Source organism: Gouania willdenowi, chromosome 2, assembly GCF_900634775.1.
Source record: "Gouania willdenowi chromosome 2, fGouWil2.1, whole genome shotgun sequence".
Classification (NCBI taxonomy): Eukaryota; Metazoa; Chordata; class Actinopteri; order Blenniiformes; family Gobiesocidae; genus Gouania; species Gouania willdenowi.
Window position 1 is genome coordinate 7,079,285 of NC_041045.1, and position 23,472 is coordinate 7,102,756.

Sequence of the window (23,472 nt, forward strand, 5' to 3'; positions counted from 1 at the left end):
TTTAAAGTGAGGGGATTAAGTTGTTTTGCCACTTTTTGGACTAACCAGACAGTTCACTGGTTTGAGCCTCTGTGACCTGATGTATATAACTGTAACACAAAACCATTTAATTCTTATACTTTAACCAAATAGTAACAATAATGATTATTAAACCTACTTATAATACATCAGGTTGATTTTAAGCCCTTAAAATCCTTGTTGAAATCCTCATTTTAACTCCATTTACTTCTTTCAAGAGTGTAGACCAGTAGTTCCCAATCTTTTGTGTCCCGTGTACCCCCTCTTAAAAACCCTCTCTATAAAAAGTTAGCAGAAAATGAGATTAAAAACATGCATTTCATGTAAATGAACCACAAATTCCAAACATTGGCGCCAGCATTTATTCAGTGACATTATTCTTTTTTTACAGTGTGTACAAAAATACAAAGTAGCATAACTTCACAGTGTCAAGAGACAAATTCACATCATTGATATTCAGCAGTGTTTAAAAGGGAGAAAATGCATATTTGTGTCAGATGTGTTTCAGGAGGACTTGACGCTAAACACTCAAACTACACTGTGGATGAAACCTGACGTAGACATGTCCGTTTGTATTTACAATTGTCAAACACAAAATGTACAGTTCATGAAGCAGGCGGAATTTAATGTCACCAATATGACAAAATTGATTGGATTGAATGATTTAAATTACAATATGACAGGGGAATTCGCTCTCGCATGCATGTTTTGGGACAATAGTATTTACACACGATTTTTCACCATGAACGCGTGGGCGAAGAGGCGGAAATGTCAATTCTCGCGGAAAAAAAATCTGACGTTAGCAAATGTTGACGTCAAATTTTGCACAAAATATGGTCAAATAAATTTAAATCAATAACAATAGTTAACTCCATTAACCGTATTTAGCATGTTTGACTTGATTTCTGGAGGTTTAAAAGCCAGTAAAGACATCTGATGAGGGAAAGCTGATGAAACGGAAACAAAATGGAAAAAACTGAGGCAGAAATGGGTACATTTTGAGATGAAATTTGATAAATTTTGAAATGGAAAATGCACTTATTATAAAACATAGTGAAAATGAGAGTATTTACTGACCAGCCTTGAATAGGGTTCTTAATCTTCTCTTTGTTCCACCTACATCCACTTTTCTCATCGGTTTCTTCTGCCGATAATGGATAAAACTGTAAATCCCAACACTTCAAACCCTGCCGTCCAATACTACGTTGTAGACAAAAGTTACATGACGCGCGACAACACCAGAAAGTCACCTACATCTGTCCGTCTGTGTATTTATGAAAGACACAAAAAATGTGCCTTTGTTGATTTTTCCATTTAGTTTCAATGTGGAATCGCTGCTTCCTTTAGACGTCGTCCCAACAGGAAGTTGTAAGAGTTGTTTTTTGGACAAGGTCAAAAGAGTCACTTTGTGTCTTTTCAAACGTAATGCCTTATTAAAGAGATAAAAGCAAAAACTCTCCCACAGACAAATTTAAAAGATGTAATAAATTCAAGTTGTGTTCACAGTTGTTACGTCAATAAATACTGTAGGTGCTTCTTTCATCTTTTAGACTTACTGCAGCTTTAAGTATCAGTCGTGTGCCTGAAATCATCAAAAAAAACACCAAAAACCTGACAAATAAAAGAGAATTTAACAGTTCCTTGATGTCGTACCGACAGGTTTGAGTTTTAATGTATGAGTCTTGGTGGAAATGCTGAATAATTGCTTCCCGCTTCCTCTCAGTTGTGCATGTAGGTCCTGCAGGGAGCGTCTGTGTGGAAATCGTACTTGCTCAGACTTGGGGGGTAGTAGGTGGTCGTAAACATGTTGGTTGAGGCCAACGGGGTCGGAAAGTGGTTGCACGTCTCGTCGTTCACGTGAAGATTGTTTTTGTTCAGCATCTGTGGAAATATTCAGAGAAAAAGCAAAAAGAGAGAATACAGGAGGCTGAAATAAAATAATATAATTTAAAAGAAAAGTAAATTGAATCAATCAAAAGATAAAACATAAAAAATAATAAATCAAACAATAAAATTTGAAAAAATTTTTTTTTATAACAAATTGAAATACATCTAAATATGAAAATATGTAAAAATAAAATAAATGAAAATAGAAAAAAAGTAAATGAATCAAACAATACAATTTCAACACAATAATTTAAACAAAATTAAATAAATCAAATTATTAAAATAAAATAGAAAAAAATGTAACAAAATCAAACAATAAAATCTAATTAAATTAACTTTGAACAAAATAAAAATCAATCAAAATATTAGAATATAGCAAAATGAAATAAATCAAACAAAAACATTTGAATAAAGTAACTTTTAACAAAATAAAATCAATCAAAAAATATTAAAATATAATAAAATAAAACAAAATGAAAAAAAAATAATGAAAGGAAATAAAATGATTGAAACCAAAATTCAATTAAATATACAGTATGAATGTACCCTGATTGGCAAAATTAGAATAAATGCAGAGGACAAATTCATTGAAAAAAAAAAAGTATGGAAGAAATTATACGATACATTTAAATGTTAACAATAAAGGTCCAGTAGTGTAAAGACTTAAAGAAAGGACAAACACTTCTCAAGTGATTCAAAGCTCACCTTGAACTCCATGGGGATGTACTTCTCGTTCTTTGGCGCCGCGTTGCCCCTCTTGTTGTAGTTGAGGTGGTTGGGCGTGGTCGGGTGGATAACTGCTGACTCAGCTGTTGGTTGGTTCAGGTGGTGACAGTAGGTGTAGGCCAGCGCAGAGAGCAGCGCAGCAGCAAAGAAGCTTCCGGCGCCCACAGCGATCAGCTGGAATAGGGTGAAGGCTGCAGAAGGAAGCAGGATGCATTCTGGGAGTTTAGGATGACTTTATCACACTTAACTGTTTACTGAGACTGAGGCGAAGGCTACAAAAAGACACAAACAAATACAAAGAGACCCACCTCCACAGGTTTGATCCTCCAGTCCTGGTAAAATGACTCCAGGGAGACAAAAAAAAAACACAATATGTTTTAAAATGAATCTTTGCCTTAAGGCAGAGGTATCAAACTCAATTTCCAAATAATTCAGTTTTAAATTGTTGTTGAAAGAACTCTAAATTTTTCCAAAATCCTGCAATTTTTACGGGTTTTTAAGGATTCCAAAAAAAATTCCCAAATTGAATAAAAATTGATCAAAAAACAAATAAATCAAAACACATTTAAGTATCTGTCACTTATTGCTTAGATATTGTTGATGCCTCCAATACGTTATGTCGCACTTATAATAACTGGATGTCCAAACTTTGGCACATTAATGTTGAAATTGCTGGTTTTCCCACCTAAAAACTGTGGCCCACATGTGATCAAACTGCTGCGTTATCAATTGTAAATTGAATTATAAGAACGTAATTGTAATTTACTTTCAGGGGTGAAAATAATAATTGTAATTTTAATTATTTGGAAAAAAATGACCCCAACCCTGGCAGACAACACTAAGGGTAAAATAGTGTCATACCTGGAACCTCGTGGGGACGGCATGCTCGGGACTGGGTGACGTTGTCCTGGCAGACGCCGACCTCGCCATTCTGCTCGTCACCACAGCGACGTCTGCGATGCTGCACGCCTTCATCACAATCCCCCCACTCCGTCCATTCTCCCACATACGCTGAAAGATGAACACAGGTTGTGAAACACTTTAGTTTGGTTTGTTTTACTTCAGTTTAACGATAAACCTCCAACAAAGTCAGACCTTCACAGCCGTGTGTGTTGCAGAGCGCCTCCTCTGTGTGCAGTCCGAGGCAGATGTTTCCTCCATTGGTAGGAGAAGGGTTGCTGCAGGTCCTGGTCCTCTGGTAGTGTCCCCCCCCACAGCTGGATGAGCACTGGGTCCAGGGCGACCAACAGGCCCAGGTTGCAGTCACTGTGAGGCAGCGGTAAAGTGACAGTCAGTGAGTTTACATGCTGTGGTGGATAGAGTTGGGCATCGTTGGAATTTGAACGATTCCTAACAATTCCCGATTCAGATTCTATTAAGAGGCCTGGTCATGTTTTAAATGAGCTAGCTAACCAGAGTTCTTTCTGGATGAAATAGTTCTTCATGAATTTTAAGCTTTATTTTTGAAAACCGCCGGCGCAGAGTGGAGTTTCGGTTTCGAGCAAAGGACATCAAATCGGGCCAGAGCTTGGCAGGGGGAGGTGCCTACGCATCGCCTGGGGAGGCTGATTGCTTAAGGGGTGTGGAGCGCAGCCGAGGCCCTCTCTGGTGGGGAGAGGGTGAGACGTGGACCCCTCCCCGGAGGGAGCCAGGTGGCCCATGACCCCTAGATCAGGAGGGGGGGTGACCGCCGAGTTACGCGGTAACGCAAAAACCTTCTGGTGGATTCTTATTCGTTGGTGTTTGGCGGCTTCTTTTTCTGTTCAGTGGACTGGGCATCAAAAGTGGAAATCAAAATTTAAAAATGTAACGATTCCGGGAAAATCAGGAAGTTTTCAACGGGTCCAATTGATGCTCGATGCCCAACCCTAGTGGTGGGTGGTGGAGCTGCTTCTTTACCTGTGCATGGCTGAGTGTTGCAGTCCTGGTACTCCACAGGAGATCCCACACAGGCGCTGGGGTTGGTCCGGCCTTCTGTGGTTTGGCAGCTCCGCCTCCGGGTCCGGAAACCTTTGGAGCACGGCTGGGAGCAGCCGGACCACGTTTCCCATGATCCCCAGCGGGCGCCCTGGGGCAGCGACAGAGTTCGGCCGCTCAACTTCACCAAGTCTTCAACTAGATAATAAAAACAGATGCATAGAGACGTTATCTGCTTAATCACCGTCGTCGTCTACTGTGGGATTCTTCTCGTTACTCACAGCCGGTCTGACACGCGTCACTTCCATCGTTGGGACAGAAGCGGCTCTCCAGCTTCTTCTTCCCCAGCTGGAGCTGCTGGGGGTCGGGCAGGAGGGCGCGGCACGTGTATCTGAACCTCTGCTCCTGCCTGGAACCGTCATGGCTGATGTTTACAGGCATCCACGGCGTCCAGGGGGTGTTGCGTCTTACTTCTGGGCAGGCTTCCAGGTTACACGCCTTAAATTCCTGGTAAACGTTACAAGCTTTAGTCCCTAATGCAACAGGGTCTCTTAGGGAAGGGGTTCTCAACCATGGGGTCAGGACCTGCGAGACACTGAGAGGGGGTCACTAGACGCCTTCAAGAAACTAGGAATATTTTTTGAACAATTTGAGCCCATTTTTTCTTATTTTGCCCTTTTTCTGCAACTACACCAAACTTGCCATATTTTAACCTATTTTCATCACTTTTTCTTGCCATATTTTTGCTCCTTTTAATGCATTTTCGCTACCTTACTCCCATTTCTGTGACTTTACTATCAAAATTAAATGCTTTTTCTGCACATTTTTTGCACTTTCAAGACATTTTTGTCACTGATAAATTTCCACCACTTTTCCACCCTTATGTCGCATATGTTGACTCATTATTGTCACTTTTAACTTTTAAAATTTTATGCTTACTTTTTTACTTACTTACATTTCATCACATTCATGTCATGCCCTTTATTTGCCAGTTTAAACTAATTGTTGCAACTTTTTAAATTACATTGCCCCACAACTTCACCCCAATTTCTGCCACTTTTAAACCAATATTAACTCTTTGAACCCTTTTTATCACTTTTTCTCTATGTTTTTGGCCACTGTAATTTCAAAAAGCTCTCCCCTTTATTTCTCCTCATAGATGGCCCTGTCTACGCATGAGTTGGGGGGTCGTGGGCTGGCAAAGGTTGAGAACCACTGCTTTAGGGGACTTCAGCTCTGTCATACCGTGGCACATCCAGGACAGCTGTTTCCATTCTCACAGATCCTTGTCCTGGAGTGAACGCCCCCTCCACATTCAGCGCTGCAGTGAGCCCAGGGGCTCCACGTTGTCCAAAGAACCGGCACAGGACACGGCTTCTTCTCATTACACAGCCTGGAAGGAACCAACAGAAGGTCAACACTTCCACTTAGTTTCCACCTACACTTCTCATCTTCCTGGTGGGGACGGCCTCACCTCTCCTCCTGACCCTGGCCAACGCACACACGACCCCCGTGTCTAGGGGCCGGGTTGTTGCATGAGCGCTGTCGCACTTCAAATCCGATACTGCAGCTACTGCTGCACTGGCCCCATGAGGACCAGGGTGTCCAGCCGCCATTTCTAAGAAAAAAAAAACGTGAGAAAAACCCTGGAAAAAGGTGACAAGTTTCGGTTGACAAGGTACAGAAACACACCTGGAGCAGTTTGCCACCTGGATGGTCGGACCCTTGCACTCGACCCCTCCACATCTGGCCACTGGTCCATCGCACGAACGAGAGCGGCACACGCAGCTGCTGATGGCGCCGTCGTTGTGGTTGCAGGGTTGCCATGGTGACCAAGGACTGAAACCACCGTCCTGGGTCAAGTTCCTCACCTTCAGAGAGGAGAGAACATGTGCGCCGAGTCCATGGGATGTGCTTGTTTTGGCAAACACACACTACATACAGAAAAACTTTAGGTGTCTTACTGGGCATTGGGTGATGTTCTGGATCCACAGGTTCATGTTGGTGCTCTCCTCGATGGTGGTGCAGCGCTTCAGTTTGAGGTCCCAGCCACAGTAGGGGTCACGAGCCTCCAGGCAGTCCCTGATGTGACAGAGTAACTATTAACTAGTATGAAGTTAAGATGCTCTAAGGCAGTGGTTCTCAACTTTTTCAGCCCACAAAGTAAAGGTTCCAGAGACTGTGGAACCCCACTGTACCTGAAGGTGGTTGAACACAGATATGAACATTGAAGAACAATCATGTGGAGACAGGGCCATCTATAAGGAGGAATAAAGGGGAGATCTTTTTGGGCCCATCCATAAAGTCAGCAAAAAGATGGTCCATTGTTCTATGAATCTGTGATACCCACATTTATTTATTTATCTGCAAAATAGGTATAGTTGCAGAAAAAAGGTAAAAATAAGCAAAAATGGGCAAAAATTGTTATAATTAAATAAATATTCTTAGTTTCTTGAAAGCATCTGACAACCCCCTCCCAGTGTCTCCTAGCCCCAAGGTTGAGAACCCTGCTTTAAGAAATCAGACACTCAGCAATCACTGACATAAGATAGATGGACAATCTTTCATTCGATCATGTGACTTGTGAAATCCTACCATTGGTTGGGATAGCTGGAGCAGCGTTCTAATGGGATCTTCACCAGCCGGTCCTCCAGCCCCACAAACAAGGACCGGTCACTGTTCAGAATTTGGAGACTCTTGATTGGTCCGAGCTGTCCTTCAGGCAGGATCCTGAGCTCCTCCAAGTAGCAGCCATGAAGGCTTTTATTGGTCGTGGAAAGAGCCTTCAGGATGGTTCCATATTCTGTTCACAACAAAACATTTGTCCACAGTTTTACTCCAACACGTCACTAAAACGTCAACGTTGACCGTTGCCTACCTGTGCCAATGTACATGACGTGGTAGAGGGTGTCCCGGCCCTGCACGATGTCCACCACCAGCTTGGAGAAGCGGAGGTTGTCCTGGGTGTGCAGTGGGTTGATGGTGACGGGCTGGACCACGTCGTTCATGAGGAAGAGCCGCTGGGCGTCCTGGAGGCTGCGCTCTGTAAGGTTCCCCCCCGGGCCGTCCTCCTCCAACGTCCCGCACTGTGGGAGGAAGAAGGGAATTCAACAACAGCCACTACCGCACGTTACATCACACGTAACTATAGGCACTTCTGACTAGGAGACGTCGTTTTGAAAAAAGTTTGCACTACACGTAGTGTCAACCTACGACAACTAATGTAGACAATACATAAATAATAAATATATATTAAAATTTGCTGATTGCTTTGATGTGTCTTTGACTTCCGTGTAATAAAATGTTATCATATTATTCAAAAAGAAGATGCAGACGCCTCTGAAGAAAACTGGCAGTTGACAGTTGAAACATGTCAAAAGATCAAAGTAAATTTCTTGAAAAACAGTTGTTTCGACTGTCAACTGCCAATCTTCTTCAGAGGCGTCTGCTGATTGCTTTGATGTGTCTTTGACTTCCGCGTAATAAAATGTTGTCATATTATTCAAAAAGAAGACGCAGACGCCTCCGAAGAAAACTGAGAGTTGACAGTTGAAACATGTCAAAAGATCAAAGTAAATTTCCTGAAAAACAGTTGTCTGAATAAATGAAACTGTTTCTCAGGACTTCCGCATAATAATATATTAACATATTGTTCAAGAAGAAGACAAACACATTATTGTTCAAGGGCCAAATACGGACCATTTCAATCACAAGTGGGCCACATGTTTTCGGCGGGAAAACTAACAATTTCAACATTAACTGAGATTTTGTGGAATAATTTGAGAAAAAATGCATGGGTTTTAGAAACAAATTAGAGTTCTTCCAACAACAATTTACAACTGAATTATTTGGTCATTTACACAATGATTCATGTTTTCTCTGTCATTTACACTTTCTGTTGTGGGCCGAATCAGATGCTCTGGAGGGCCGGATTTGAGCCCCCGGGCCTTGAGTTAGACACGTACCGTAGATTATGAGATGTTGTTTTATGAGGGACCAAGGGCCACAAACCACATCAACAGCACAGAGATCCTGCCTTCTTTGGTCGGTTTTAATACACAACGTACCTGGAAATTTGGGATTGGGTTTGGTGTGGAGAGCCAGGCGGTGCGTGGGTTCTCCTGGTAGCGAAAAGCTCCGTTAAAGGCCTGAGTGATGGCGCTCAGGTTGAAGGCACAGACTGCAGAAGCTGGTATGCTGTTCCTGGGGACGAAAACTCCAGGTTTAGCTGAAAACGTGGTCTTTAACGAGACAAAGCTTGAGCTGCTGCACTCACACGTTAGTGGTGAAGATGCCGTAGATCAGGTCCTGCTCGGGCAGGTGGAAGGTGCTCTGCAGCTCGCTGTAGTAAAAAGGGATTTCACCCGAGCGGGAGCAGTTGAGCCTCGCCTTCATGAACGTGGTCCACGTGTCCTCCAGGAGGAAGCGCCCCCCCATGTCGTTCTTACACACCCGAGCCACTCGAGAGAACACCATCTTCCCGCAGTCGTTCTCCACGGCCGTCTCCCGGAGGAAGAAGTAGGTGAAGTGTCCGATCTCGTACACGGACACAAAGTGGGGCTCTGTGGAGACGAGGGGGCTCAGTAACCCTAACGGGTAAACTTGATTTGAAACAAATATGAATAATTGTGTAGGGAACAAAAGCACCTCAAGCGTAAATCTTCCCCCTTTTGCTAGCAAGAATTAACCAAGGAGCCTGTTTTTGTGTTATCACGAACTGTGTAAACACAACTGCCCCCGTAACTCTGAGATGCAGGACTAACCCCACTATGTGGTCTGTGAACTCAATACCGGAGCCGCTAAGACTGAACCAGCTATTTGAAGTACGTAGTATGAACCCTTCTTTTACGACTCCCCTTCCGGCCAAACAAAAGGACCAGAGAATCCAAGGACAGTTTTTCCCTATATTACCTCCCTGCGACATTTATGATCAAAAGAAGAACATCCCTCTTCTCCCCCTTATCAAACAGATACTGTGGGATGCTATAAGTTCAAAGAACGGTCCCAATGCCCTTTGACCCCCTGTGGTGAGATATCACAGGAAGACGCTTACCAGACCTTCACTGAGAGGTCTCCTAGTGAAGAAAGGAGAACAAAGAAATTGTATTATGTTTGAAAAGTTAGAAATGAGAACAACGAACATGTGTTTGACTGAAAAATTACAAATGAAAACATTGTTGTGGAATGATTTCTCCAGAAATTGGAATTACAAATATTGCTGTTCAATCACACTCGTTTCATGCAAGACAATAACCAACAGAATGCTATTTTAAAGTGTTTATCATTTAAAAGTGCTTAAAATTACCAGAAAAACATCACAAAAGTTAGTTTGAGGTATTTACTGCGACCGTATAGTTAAGAGGAGGCATAACATGATTTTTGACATTTATGTTATGAGTAATTACAGGTAAAATGCATTAATTAGTTCCTAAAGTGATTCGAGGCTATTTCCTAGTCGTGTTTGGTATCAAACTCTTTCGTAATACATGATATTTCAGGATATGATGTTGAAAAGATGTTTTGAAATATGTGGAATTAATTATTAGGCATTCTTCTATGTTTAGAATCATCCCTTGTTGTCTGTCGCTGTCTTACACTTACACACACCCAAGACACACCCACAAGCTGAAAGCAGAAACATTGACCAATCACCGACATGATCACAGAAGGATCCACCCAGACGCCTCCTCCAAAAGGCGTCGCCAAACGTCCTTTAAAAAAAGACGCGCGACTAGAAACTATAGTTTTTGGACGCGGGCGTTCATGCTCACACGTGTTCCCTCATGTTTCCAGTCTTTTCATTTATTTCATTTTATTTGTAGTTGAAACAGTTAGATTTTGTAATCAACAGCTGCTTGACTCGGACAAATACAGCCTCTAGTGACGTGCGTAACCGCCGAAAGGAAGCCCGGCCTGCGACCCATTGTGGTTAGCCAAGAGCCATTCTCTAAGCCAGCTGCGAAGGCCTAACCGCCCGGATCGGCTGAAGGGGCTACACTCTGTTGAACCGAAACAGAACCAACGGTGGCACGTCCTGCTGCATTGCTCAAACAGCACCTCCAGGTCCAACCCTGACATCTTCAAGGTACAAGAATGAACTCTCATCAGCAACTTTCATCTACAATAGACCACATACATATTTCCATAACTACAAACTTACACGCATTAACAACATGCTACACACACAGTACATCTCATTCATGTTTGTTCGTCTCCCCCTTGTCCGTCCTCCTCTCTTTGTTATGAGCTCTCTTTATTTTATTCTTTGATTTTATGATTTTATTATTGAATATGTATCCTGCATTTTTATTCAATATTTAGTAGATTAGCATCCTTCTAGATTAGTGATTTCACTTTATTACATATAATCCTCACTTTTATTAGCCTAGAAATGCATTTTATCATGATTTAATTATCCCATTTCAATTGATATTTTGACTGTGTTAATTGTTGACTTTTGAATAAAAGGTTAAACATAATATTTGATTCCTCTGATTCATTAAAGCTGTGACTATGGTGTAGATGTCTGGTAGAATTCACTTTTCCCTGGTTTCACATTGATGAGTTTAGTCTAAAAACTTAGACATATTTCTCCTGTTAAAAGGAGTGGCACCCCGCAAATTTGAAGTAATATTAATAATCATAATTAATATTTTTAGTTCTATAACCCATTAATAATAACTCATCTCATCTTCCTACAATTGTTAACTCTGTAGCCCAGGGGTGTCAAACTAATTTTAGGTCAGGGGCCAGATATGGTTTGATCTCAAATTTTAACATTATTGTGCCCTCGTTTACACTTCTACGTATATATAAAATATTAAATTTGTAAGAAACTGACAATATCCAAACATTAAGTGATAAATATCAGTCCCAACAGGATGTTCACTTTAAATGTCCTTGATTTTGTGACCAATTTCTGTAATATCATGTAATAATTTGAGTTTAATTTGAGTTTTTTCAACAGTTAAACATAAAAAATGTCTGCAATAATGCCATATAAGCACCAGGAGTGGTACGTTTCATTTACAGAATGATTCATGTTTTCACTGTAATTTTTTACTTTCTCCTGCGGGCCGAATCGGATGCTCCAAAGGGCCGGATTTGGCCCCCGGGCCTTGAGTTTGACACAAGTGCTGTAGACCGATGTGTGAGCTATAGAACTATAACAAGGTTCCCCAGTTTTGTGTTTATTACACTGTAAATGACAGTTCCAATAGAATTTTACTGCCAATTACAATTAGAAAGTGAATAATCTAAACTCAATTATGATTACAACAGCAACATAGTTTTTCCATTACAATTACAGTTGTAACTGACCCCGACCCCGCTCACCGTTCAGCCATTTGGAGTTGTACTGGGCCGAGCGCAGGGGGGGCATGTTCCCCAGGCTCCTGTAGATGACGGGGTCACGTCCGGAGAAGTCGATCACCGTGGCGGCGTACAGCTCGCCCTTTTTGCTCACCATGGCGGTGGAGTTGTGGCGCGGGTCGTAGGGACATCGGGCGACGCCGTTCACCGTGTCCAACACCTGACTGAGGTTAGAGATCTGTCATTGGGACCAAAGGTGGAAGTGAGTTTCCATTCTAGGCCTCCGTAAGTCACATGGTCAGTCACTCCTTTATGATGATTGTCTGTTTACATGCACAGAAGCTGGTTGTCATGAGTAGTTAGGGTTGGGGTTAATTACAATTTCAAATTACATCTTCAATTTTCTATGTATAATTACGTTTACTGGCATTTTTTTTCATATTACAATTCAAATTACAACAATTTTTCACCTGAAAGTCAATTACAATGACGTTCTCAATTACTAAAATTAAATTACAATTAATCACGATAAATAACTTTTAATTAACAGTCTTCTACTTAGATATGTACGTTTTTCTTTTTTCTTTCTTTGTTTAGTGTTTATTTATTGTTTTCATTCGTAATATTTCTTGAGCCTCTGTAACAAAGTAATTTCACCCCTGGAATAAATAAAAAAAAAGTATTTCCAATTCCGATTCTGATCTCTTATGATAACGGTTCGGTTTTGTCTTAAATCAGCTGTAAAATACACTAAAAAAATATTATTTATCATCTTATTTGTTTCTCATCTCTTGGTTCCCTCGTTTAGCTTCCTTATCTATGCAAATATTAGTTTTAATATTTTTCTCAGCCTGTTTTGTGTCAGTACTGTATAACCTGTGTAGAACTAACAGGTTAAGTTGATGTGACACATTTTAATAATTGTTAACTACTTATGTGTAAGGGTTAGGGTCCCAATTTAATGCGTTTAGACTGAGATTTTTAATCATGTTATTGTTAATTTAATGATTTTACTGCTGATTGTAATGTTCTTATTGATTTTTAGGCTGTTGAACTTTGCCTTAATGAAATTGTAAATGACAGCTTTTATAGAATTTCCATGCCAATTGCAATTAGTGAATTATATTAACTCAATTACAATTACAACAGAAACGTACTTTTCCAATTACAGTTACAATGATAATAATGTTATGAATATGATTATAATTGACCCTAACCCTGGTTAGTTCCTGGTAAGATGGTGGTGACGTCATGTTGTTTCTTGTGTCTATGTCTATGATTTCCACTATAATAAAGGTTATAATCTGAAACTGAAGTGTTAAAGAGCTGCAGTACTAACCTGCCTGCTGATGCAGACTGGGGTGAACGCGTTGGTCCCACAGGTGAGGAGCGTCCCGCCGTTTACCAACAGAACCCGCACGTAGTTTTGACATTCGTCCTGCAGACAAAAGGGGCGTGGCTCACTTTCATTGATTTCTATTACACGCAACAGGTGCATTACTGTAAACGTTTGATTTACCCCCGATTTGCCTTTGCTCTGACATGAGCGTTTAGTGTCTTCTTCGGGCGCCCATTCCTCTGCCTGAGGAAAACACCACGAAAAAGGAAGAAGAATCATTTCTTGTTCCATATTTGTGTGTGTGCCAAACTCACCTGTATGAGGGAGGCGTTGGTTAAGCTCAGCCTGAACAGGAAGTTTCTATCAAAGGGAGAGTGTTGGGGGTTAAATGAGCAGCTGACACATGCTGACAGTGCGTTTTTTGGTCACCTTGCTCCAACTATGAGCTGCTTTCTGCTAAGGTCTATAGCCAGCTGGGAGAAGTCCTTCACTCCAGGATGAGAGAACTCAGACACCCAAGACCTCAGGGCTGGAAGGCGGGAGAGGACGTACACAGGGATGACAATACTGTATTTAGCCATTGTATATAATACAGTAAAAGCTTGCAAGAGTACATTGTGGCATTTCACAAAATGGGTTAACTGTAGCTCTAATATGGTTTATTTTTTTCCACAACATCTGTAGATATTAATATACAACAAATCAGGTCAAAATATCTGTACAATATAGAGGAGCCTTCTATGCTTAAGGATATAATCATAAATTACCAAAGCCAGATTGTAATAGCTGAAATAATAATAATCCAGTCGTGACATTTATTATTTGTTGATTTTATTTTCTTTGAAAATCAAATGTCCAACACTGGATAAGCTCCAGCATCCACTATTTATTATTCCATAGCAATCATGAGCAACAGGCGGCAGCACGGGGGCCACACGTGGCCCTCAGTCTAATTTTGTACAGCCCCCAAGATCAATGCACAAAATGATTCTTAAAACACACTAAACCACAAAAATACACAAAACTATTCTATATTACAACCAAAAATGTACAAAACGACAAAAAGAAAACAAAAAACAATTATAGAACAATAATGCTTAAAAATACTGGAAAATAGACCAAAGTATTAGCAAAAAATTTGCAAAATGACTCCAAATACACACAAAAGTACAAAAATATGTAAAATGAAAGAAAACACATAGATTGACAATAAAAACTACACTAAATGACTCCAAAAACACACAAATAGACAACAACAGTGCACAAAAATACTGGAAAATACACAATATTACAATCATAAATGTACAAAATGACTCCATAAACACACAAAACAAACAAAAATACACAAAATACATGGAAAAAAATATGTAAAATGAAAGGAAAATACATAGAATGAAAACAAAAACACACAAAATGACTCCAACAATACACAAATAGATAACAATGTTGCACAAAAATGCTGAAAAATATACAAAATTGCAACCAGAAAATTTACAAATGGCTCCAAAAACACACAAAACAACAAGAATACACAAAAAAGCTGGAAAAATATGTAAACTGAAAGAAAAATACATAGAACAACAACAAAAATACACAAAATGACTTACAAATCACACATAAATACAATAAATGACTGAAAACTATACCAACCAACAACAAGACAACAAAAACATCCAAAACAACAACAACAACAATACATTGAAATGAGAGGAAAAACAAACCTCGATAGGTGACGACCGGGTGCTCCTTCCTGCTGCATTCTGCAGGTTTGCTCGGAGGCTGCTGGGACAGACACGTAGACCAACAGACGACCAACAGCAGGCCCTGCCCCGCCCTCATCGTAGCTACTACCACATCAAGTCCTCTAACAGGTCCTCAGATGTCACCTGTGACAGGGGAAAACAGTCACTTAGAATCAAGCATTAATAAAAATAAAAAAATGCAGTTTTTCTGAATAATATATTTTTTGGGGGGAGTTATGGGCTATTTTTTTTTTTCTGTTTTTCAAAGTAATGTTTTTTCTGTTTTTCAGACAAATTTTTTGTTTTGTTTTTCAGACTAATTTTTTCAGTTTTTCCTTTCGGGCTATTTTCTTTCTGAGCTTAGAGAGCATTTAAAACAACAGATGCATTTATTTATTTATTTATTGAGAGCAAAGGAGTCGTCAAAGGATGGGTGTTCTCGCAGTATTTACAAGTATCTGGATAATTCAGGAAAAAAAAATTGCACAAAAAACTGGAAAAAAAAAAAAAAACAAAATTATTCAGAAAAAACTGATTATCCTTTTTTTTCTTCTTCCGAGTGAATGCAAGACGCTTCTGTGCATCACATCTTAAATTGATGAATATATGAAATGAACATCAAACATCACCGCCATCTATGTTAGAAGTGTGGAAAAACATAAACTCTTTCCAAAATAAAAGTGCAGGTTTATTTTTATTATTGCATGTGGTTCCCTAAGAAACCAGCTTGTAAAGAAGCTGAGCTTTTACGCCACAAAGTAGATTTTAAACTCTCCAAAAGGCCACATTTGTGATTTTTAGCATTAGTGAAAATGGATTAAAATGACCCGTGACCTGCTTAGTCTGCAGCAGCTCTGTGTCGCAGTAAATGGAAGCAGATTTCTGTTATTCTGACCTGACCGGATCTCTATACATTGGTGCCTAATGAAGCGACACGAGTCGAGCCCCAAACCTCTGGTCCCGCCTTTGTGGCAGGGCCGTGCACGTCTCGGCGCTCATTGAGAGGCCTAATGTTTGGTCTACAAAGGAGGGCATTAGTCAGGATCCTGGCTACGCTCATCTGCATTCTGCACGGCGACGCTCACTCGCTCCACAAATCGACGCAATAAAGTGACGTTGACAAGAATCCAATGTTTTCCAGCTGCCAGAGGTGGAAAAAACAAACACGGACAAAATCCTACAACGTTGCACAAACATTTGAAACAGTGTCGGATTCATGTGACCTACATGTGTTCAGGTGCTGAGAAGCAGACGACAGGAACTGGAGTAGAACATGTGACCTCTACCTTGATGCCTGTGCACGTTATTCACCTCAATATTAAACTTCAAATTAAAGGCAACTTAAGAATCACCTAAAAACAAGCTGTTGTAAGAAGTTCGGAGACATTACTCCTTGACTCAGAGTAATCAGGTTTATTGTATCCAAGCTTATCTCGGGCCTGATCTATCACTAGCATTAGCCACCAATTAGCTCTGTTGGTTTCAAACTCACAAAGATAAACAAATGACAGATGTAGAGTTATAAACTTAGTACGTTTTTGTCTCAAATAACCCTCTTAAAAAAGGTTTTTTTCCACTGAAACAGTATCATAATTTGGATTTTGTTAAATATGCTGTCGACTTGTTGTTTGGATTGTGATCAAATATATCTTTTTTTAAAACAGAACACAGATTATTGTGACATCTTACATAATTGTTTTATTGTACAAACATGTTACATATTTCACAATCAGTTAAAAGTTGTTAGTTAGTGGCAGGTAAAATGAAGAAGATGATCATTTCTGATGAAATATTTCAGAATTTGTTGTTTAAAATTGAAACAAGTTCTTTAATTAAGTGTTGCAAATTTAAGATATATACATATGCTATAGGTATGTCCGATATTGAATTTTTGGGCAATATGTCGATACTGACGCTTAACTTTCAATTTCGCTATCAATAGATCTGGTATACCCAGAACCAGTAGGAACCACTAATTTAAACTGGCCAATAATGGGCCTGACAAATCATGAATGTGGTTAAATTTGCAAAAATAAGCATGAAATGTGGTTAAATGTGGCTAAAATATGCAACATTAGGTGGTAAACGGTGGCGGAAAGGGTTTATAAGTGCCGAAAATGCGGAAAACGTACAGAAAAGGCATTGAACTTTGATGGATAGGTGGCAGAAATGGGAGTAATGTAGCATTAATGCATTAAAAGGAGCAAAACTATGGCAAGAAAAAAATTAATAAAAATGGGCTACAATATGGCAAGTTTGGTGCAGTGGCAGAAAAAGGGAAAAAATAAGTAAAAGTCGGCTCAAATTGTTCAAAAAATATTCCTAGTTCCTTGAAGGCATCTGGCGACCCCCTCATGGTGTCTGGTGTCCATCACCAGCTGAGCTGTAAAGATTCCTCCCAGCGTTAGCGACGCATGACCATATATAGACACGTTACCTTCTCATTAAACATGAACACCCATGGCTTCAAGTAAGAAATGTTTTAACCACGTTATTATCTTAAGATGTTGAAATGTTTTAAATAGACATGTTCCCACTGGATCAGTTTGGCATCTAAAGCAATGGAGCTTCTATTGGATATTTTTAATCCTTCTATTGTAAATAAATGAGGATGCCTCACAGAAAGAAGTAAATTGTCTTCTTTTCTCAACTACAAAACACGCATTGCATGTATGTGTTAAACCCACTCAATTCAAACATATGCAAATCTCCTTCACTGGGGCCCATTTGGACAGGAGAATTGATCACAAGTCATTATTTCTTCACTCAGGAGCCTGTAATTTGTTCTTCCCTGGCATCCAAAACAAAAGGAGAGAGGCCAGTGTCTGACCCTTGTACATCAACCTCTTGTCTGAACTCTCTCCACCCGAGTGGCTGGACTCCATCCAAACAGCATGAAAGCACCAGTCTTCCAAAACAAAAACAAAAAAAACTTGGGATTCCCAGTTCCAAATTCCTCCTTCTTGAACCTGAAGCATTCCTGACATCAAACACCTGCTAAAAACCAAACCTGGATTACAGAACGCAAAGATGACAAATAGAGTCAGCGTGTAGATCTGCTATTTGGAGCAAACGGACACGCAAGAGGCTTTTCCTCCAAATATTCAGGGGAGCCATTTCCGAGACGGTGTTCTCAGCTCCTTCCTACAGGGGTGAATGGCCTCTCTGTGCAACCTGCCAACTATCTGCCAATGGCGGCTCTCTTTTACAACTGAATGGATCGGGTTTTAGCCACAGTTTTAAAAGACACACTAACGCGCCGTGGCTGCACCACAATGGCCCGCCCGGGTGGATTGCCAAACCTAATGATGCCGGTTTGGCCCCGGCCAGAGGAAGGTAGAGCGGAGGAATCCTAAAGAGGCCCACACAGCTGCACCCATCCCTCTCTTCCTCTGCCCAGTGCTGCTGCTTCTGTCAGCAGCACCATTCCCACTATCAGGAATAAATGGGACGACCAAACATGTGCAGCTGCAATTTCTCCCCAACCCACATGAAGGAAATCGGCCAATCAGGACTTGATTCAAGCTTCCTCGCCAGCTGCGCCGTTGACCACAACACGGGAGCGCACTAGCGGCCCGTGCAAGAGACGACAAAAAATGCAGCAAAAACACGGACAACCAGATGTTCTAAAGCACATGTGTCAAACTAAAGGCCTGAGGGCCAAATCCGGCCCTTTGGAGCATCCAACTCGGCCCACAGTAGAACATGACTTGTAGCAGTTCCAGCGAGTTTCATTTTGTCTTCTTTTTGAAAATCTCCTGACATGTTTTGACCGTCAGCTGCCAGTCTTTGTCAGAGGAGTTCTGCTGAGAGTCAAGTTTCACTTGACTTACATAGAAGTCAAGTGAAACTTCAAAGGAACCATCAAAGGCGATGAGCAGAACTCCTCTGACGAAGACTTGCAAACATGTTGGTAGATAAACATTTCCTAAAAAGCCTTGTATGAATAAACAAAACCTCAACTTAACAACATAAATTATTGTATAAATCATTTTCCCAACGCTTATATTGCATGATTGCAGTCATTTCTAATGTGAAAGAGTTGAAAAAACTCAAAATTCTAACAAAATCCTTTCATTTTCCTCAAATTATTACATAGTAATTTCCTTAATTGCAGATCAGATGTTATGAATTGGGCATCAGTGCAATTGGACTGGTTTTGAAGGTCAACTTACTGGTCATGAACTCTACTTACTTCTTACAAATTGAGCATTTTTATTCTTCATAAGATGGACTGGCATCCAGTATAGGGTGCACCCCACCTTACTAATAAATGAAAATTACAGCTGAGATGACACAGAATATCACCAGGGCAAGAGAAATAAAAAAGAATAGCCTCACAACTATAAATTTAAAAAAACCTGCATTTTTATATCTGAAAACTTCAAATAAATTCAATAAAAAGTGAGATTTTAAATGGGAAACTAAACAAAAAGTAATTACAATCGTGTGAAGAGAAAGCATTTCCAAAATAAAAGCTATAATTGTTGTTGTTGTTGTTTTGACCCGCAATCCAGTTTTTATCTGAAAAATTTAAACACACTCTTAAAAAGTGCAATTTAAAATCTTTATTACTGTCTGACATGTAAAGAGAAAGAATATCCCCTACAAAATAAAAGCAATTTTTCTATTGCCTGCGACCAAATTTTGTATTCTATCAGCAACTGAAAAAAATCTGTCAACAATGTAAACATAATCGGATAAAATATGATTGCTAACTCATTATTACTCACGCATCATGTCAGCTCATGATTTCCCTACAGATGTGTAAATGTTTGTATTAATAACATTATTGTTCAGATCAGAGATACCTGTGATTAAATGTGATGTTCCATATTTTTGACGTAAAAATCTGAGCACGATTTTTCATGTAAAATTACTCAGAATATATACGGATACATATTTCTATGAAACACAAGTAACACAGACTCTTTAAATCTGAATTATATTTAGACAGTAAGTTGCAAAGGTGACACACGGTTAGCGTAAATGTAGCCAGATGGAAGGGCTCCAATTTTCCAACACAGATGGTAAAAATGGATTTCATTTTTTTTTTTAAACAATATCAAGCAGAAATCACAACGTGACGGGGAATAATCCCCGTTACATGCACGTTTTAGGACAATATCACGCATTTACATGAAATTTTTACACCATAAACGAGTGGGCAATGAGACGGAAATGTCAGTTTGCGCGTAAAATGTGACAGAGTTCCCCTCCTGAAATGGAAATGGGTAAATGACAATGACTAAACCCTCATATTTTGGGATGATATCATGCATTTACACATTATTTTCCACCAGCTGTAAAACAGGTAATGTGCAGCAACTTTAGCAAACAAACTCTCGCAAAATCTTGCGTGCTTTTATGATTTCAGAGCGTGCATTTTGCGCAAATAGATATTTAATTACCAACTATATTTAACTCAATTAACGGTATTAAGCATGTTTGGCACGATATGGGGGAAGTTTAAAAGCCCGTAACGACATCTGATTAGGGAAAGACGGTGAAACGGAAAAGGGTAAACAGATGCAAAAATGGGAAAACACTAGCATTGCCATCAATCTGACGATACGATTCACAATACAATATATCCCAACATTAAAGAATGCGATATACATCGCGATATATCGCAATATCAATAATTACAAATTTCACCTTTACAAGTACAAGAAATTGTTTTTTTTTTTTTTTTAAGTAACCACATACATTTATAAAAGTTTATGTGCGATGCATATGTTAGCACAATTAAATTTTTTTTCTTCGTTAAAATCCCATTTGGATGTTTTTTGGATCGATACAATAATTGCGCAATAAATTATCACGATATATCGCCAAATCAATATTTTTTATACCTTTAAAAAACATTGAAATGGAATTTGGGGAAATTTTGAAATGGGAAATCTGAGCCAAACCATCAAACCAACTTTTCATGACTTGATCTCGCCACCATGGAAATATCTAACGAATACACTCAGTATGTGTTAAAAAGTGTATTTGGAGATATTTTGGAGAAATAACCCACATTCTGACACAAATGTAGGCCCAGTTTGACTGTGTTGATCTAGATGTGTTCATCTCTGCCTTCCTTTCCAACAAAAGATACACCCTCCACCCTCTACACATCATCACTCATGTCTGTGAGCATCTAGAGGGGTTAAAGGTAAAAGGTCATGCTCCGGAGAGCAAGAGGAGGAATAAACTAGAAGAAAAGCAGCGGACCAAGTGAGCAGGTGGGATTACTCGACTGTGCAGGACACAAGCATGCATTCGCAGTCACACGCTCCCCCCCCATAAAAAACAGGACAAATAACTTACATTTGAAGCATTACAGACGAGCAGATCCTGGAGCACGGATCCCCAAAGGCTTCACATGTTCCGAGGGAATCAAAGGACTTTGGGGAAAACAAGGGGCAGAGAACTTGTGGCACATCGGCATGCAGTAGCACGCTGAGCAGAGAGTGTGCACTGGGGATGAAGAGGGGAAGAAGAGGAGGGGTATGGAGGGAAGGAGGGCCGAGCAGTAACTCTGTTTGTGTAGAGCAAATTGGGAACTTTATGCATCGCTCAACGTGGATCTGAGTCTTTAATCTAATTCTTTTTGTCTTTTTTTTAAAATAATATATTCCTTTAACATATTACACAGTATTACACCGAAGTTAAAAAAAAACATCAAAGGTAACATCAAAGCGATCAGCAGCTCTGACGAAGACTTGCAGTTGACAGTCGAAACATGTCAGGAGATCAAAGAAAAAAATTCCTGGGGAACCGTTGTCTGAATAAATGAAACCTTAACATATTATTAAAAAAAAAAAATTAAACTAAAAGAATCTTGCTGCGATAAAAAAAAACGTCAAAGGAAACATCAAAGCCATCAGCAGACGCCTCTGACGAAAACGCATTTCACAGTCAGAACATGTCATCAGATCAAAATGGATTTCCTGAGAACCAGTTGTCAGAATATATAAAACCTTAACATATTTTATCTGGTGAATTCGATTTGTCAGCGTCCGTAGATTTGACTTCACTCTAAAACCTTCAACTCTTTATGACAATACTGTATTTCAACTTTATTCTCGAAATTTAAACTTTAATCCCGTCTTTTCAACTTTAATCTTATATTTCAACTTTATTCTCAAAATTTCAACTTCATTCTTGATTTGCTCCAAATTATTTTCTTAATTAAAGTTGGCCCTATTCCGTTTCCGTCGTGAAGAGATAGCATATCCACTTCCAAATAAAAGTGGAAGTGCTACGGTATTTTTTTTTACCAAAAAACTAGCAGTCTAGGGTCTAGCAGTGTGGCTAACGGACATGCTATGCTTTCGCGATGTCATCTTACGTGATTTCAACGTAACCCTCCCTATTTCATAAATCATTTGCAGCATTTATTATGTAACATTATTAACATTTGTTCACTCCATTAACCCAAGTTAACAACTTTGGTACAATTTTGAAAAGTTTAATAGCTAGGAAAGGCTTCTAAATAGGGAAAAACCATGAAACAGAAACAAAACGGACACGGTTAAGGTGAAAAATTGGAAAACACTGAAACGGAATTGGGGAAATTTTGGAACAGAAAATGCCCTATCCATGAGAAATAAATTGATTTAAAACATCCACATGTTTGCAAACAGTCGGTGTTCTCGGGTACATTTTAAACAATTGGGATACAAAGTGTAGCTGGAGTATCATGAGGGTGCAAATGAATGGGGAGACAGAGTCAACAGCAAAGCTCATTAACGCAGACAAACTGTTTGTTTGTAGAATCACTGCAGCCACGAGTCATGAGCGCAACAAAGCAACACAACCCAACAACCTGTTGGCTTCTAAAAGACGACACCAATCAGCAATGACGCAAGTTGCATCAAATGTTATCCAACATTTGACCGACTACTGAGTCCCATTGGGAAAAAAAATCTCAACATATAAATATTACTATATACAGTATATAGCATATTACTGTCAATTTCATGCCACAGATGTTAGTTCTACCTCAGGTGTGTAGTATATCTTTTCAGCGAAATGGCTCCAAACTTCTGAAACTTTAGGTTGGTTCTTCTGTTACACAATAAATGCTGAAGCAACACTCCGGCCTGATTTTATCATGAATTTACAATATTACATTTTCAATTATACTACTAATTATTTTTTGCATTAATGTATACGTTACACACATTGTGGTTGGAGCAAATTTCGAGATGGTCTATATATTTAATCTCAAACTCCACCTATGGAAATAAAATTATTCATAAAATCAGAAGCTAAAAACATGTTTAGTATCCCAGTGTGATCATCATAGGTTCTGTTTTCTATCTCCCTCGGCCTGGGTCAGGCCACAGCAGAGAACCGACAACCCCTCAGAGAGGATGAATGTGCTCTCAGTCCTGTGTAAACTTTAGGATGACCTTCTTAGGTTTGCTTTTCCTGCCCCCCTGTTAACTCGCAGGATGAAAGATCAGCGACCAGAGCTGAGCAAAAGCCAAAGCCATCCATCCGTCCTCCATCTCTGATGACAATAAAAGGGCGGCA

The 23,472-nt window shown here is 39.7% G+C and overlaps 1 protein-coding gene across 3 annotated transcripts; it reads right to left on the bottom strand.

Annotated features, from left to right (window-relative positions):
• Positions 1 to 378: 378 nt before the first annotated feature.
• On the bottom strand, positions 379 to 21,393 carry LOC114478076 (semaphorin-5B-like). Of its 3 annotated transcripts, none has more exons than XM_028470895.1 (22): positions 21,259 to 21,393; positions 14,920 to 15,084; positions 13,628 to 13,727; positions 13,513 to 13,558; positions 13,379 to 13,441; positions 13,199 to 13,297; positions 11,884 to 12,097; positions 8,825 to 9,110; positions 8,616 to 8,751; positions 7,427 to 7,634; positions 7,144 to 7,351; positions 6,513 to 6,630; positions 6,241 to 6,419; positions 6,023 to 6,166; positions 5,794 to 5,941; positions 4,830 to 5,055; positions 4,531 to 4,746; positions 3,727 to 3,897; positions 3,493 to 3,642; positions 2,940 to 2,975; positions 2,611 to 2,822; positions 379 to 1,899 (listed from the first exon to the last, which is right to left on the bottom strand). In XM_028470895.1, the coding sequence occupies exons 2-22, from the start codon at positions 15,035 to 15,037 to the stop codon at positions 1,738 to 1,740; spliced, it is 3,240 nt and encodes a 1,079-aa protein (XP_028326696.1). In that variant the 5' UTR covers positions 15,038 to 15,084; positions 21,259 to 21,393; the 3' UTR covers positions 379 to 1,737. The 3 variants fall into 3 exon arrangements, with proteins under 3 accessions (XP_028326696.1, XP_028326704.1, XP_028326711.1); XM_028470903.1 differs by lacking the exon at positions 21,259 to 21,393 and adding an exon at positions 17,628 to 17,709; XM_028470910.1 differs by lacking the exons at positions 13,628 to 13,727; positions 14,920 to 15,084; positions 21,259 to 21,393 and having other exon boundaries at positions 13,509 to 13,559.
• Positions 21,394 to 23,472: the final 2,079 nt, after the last annotated feature.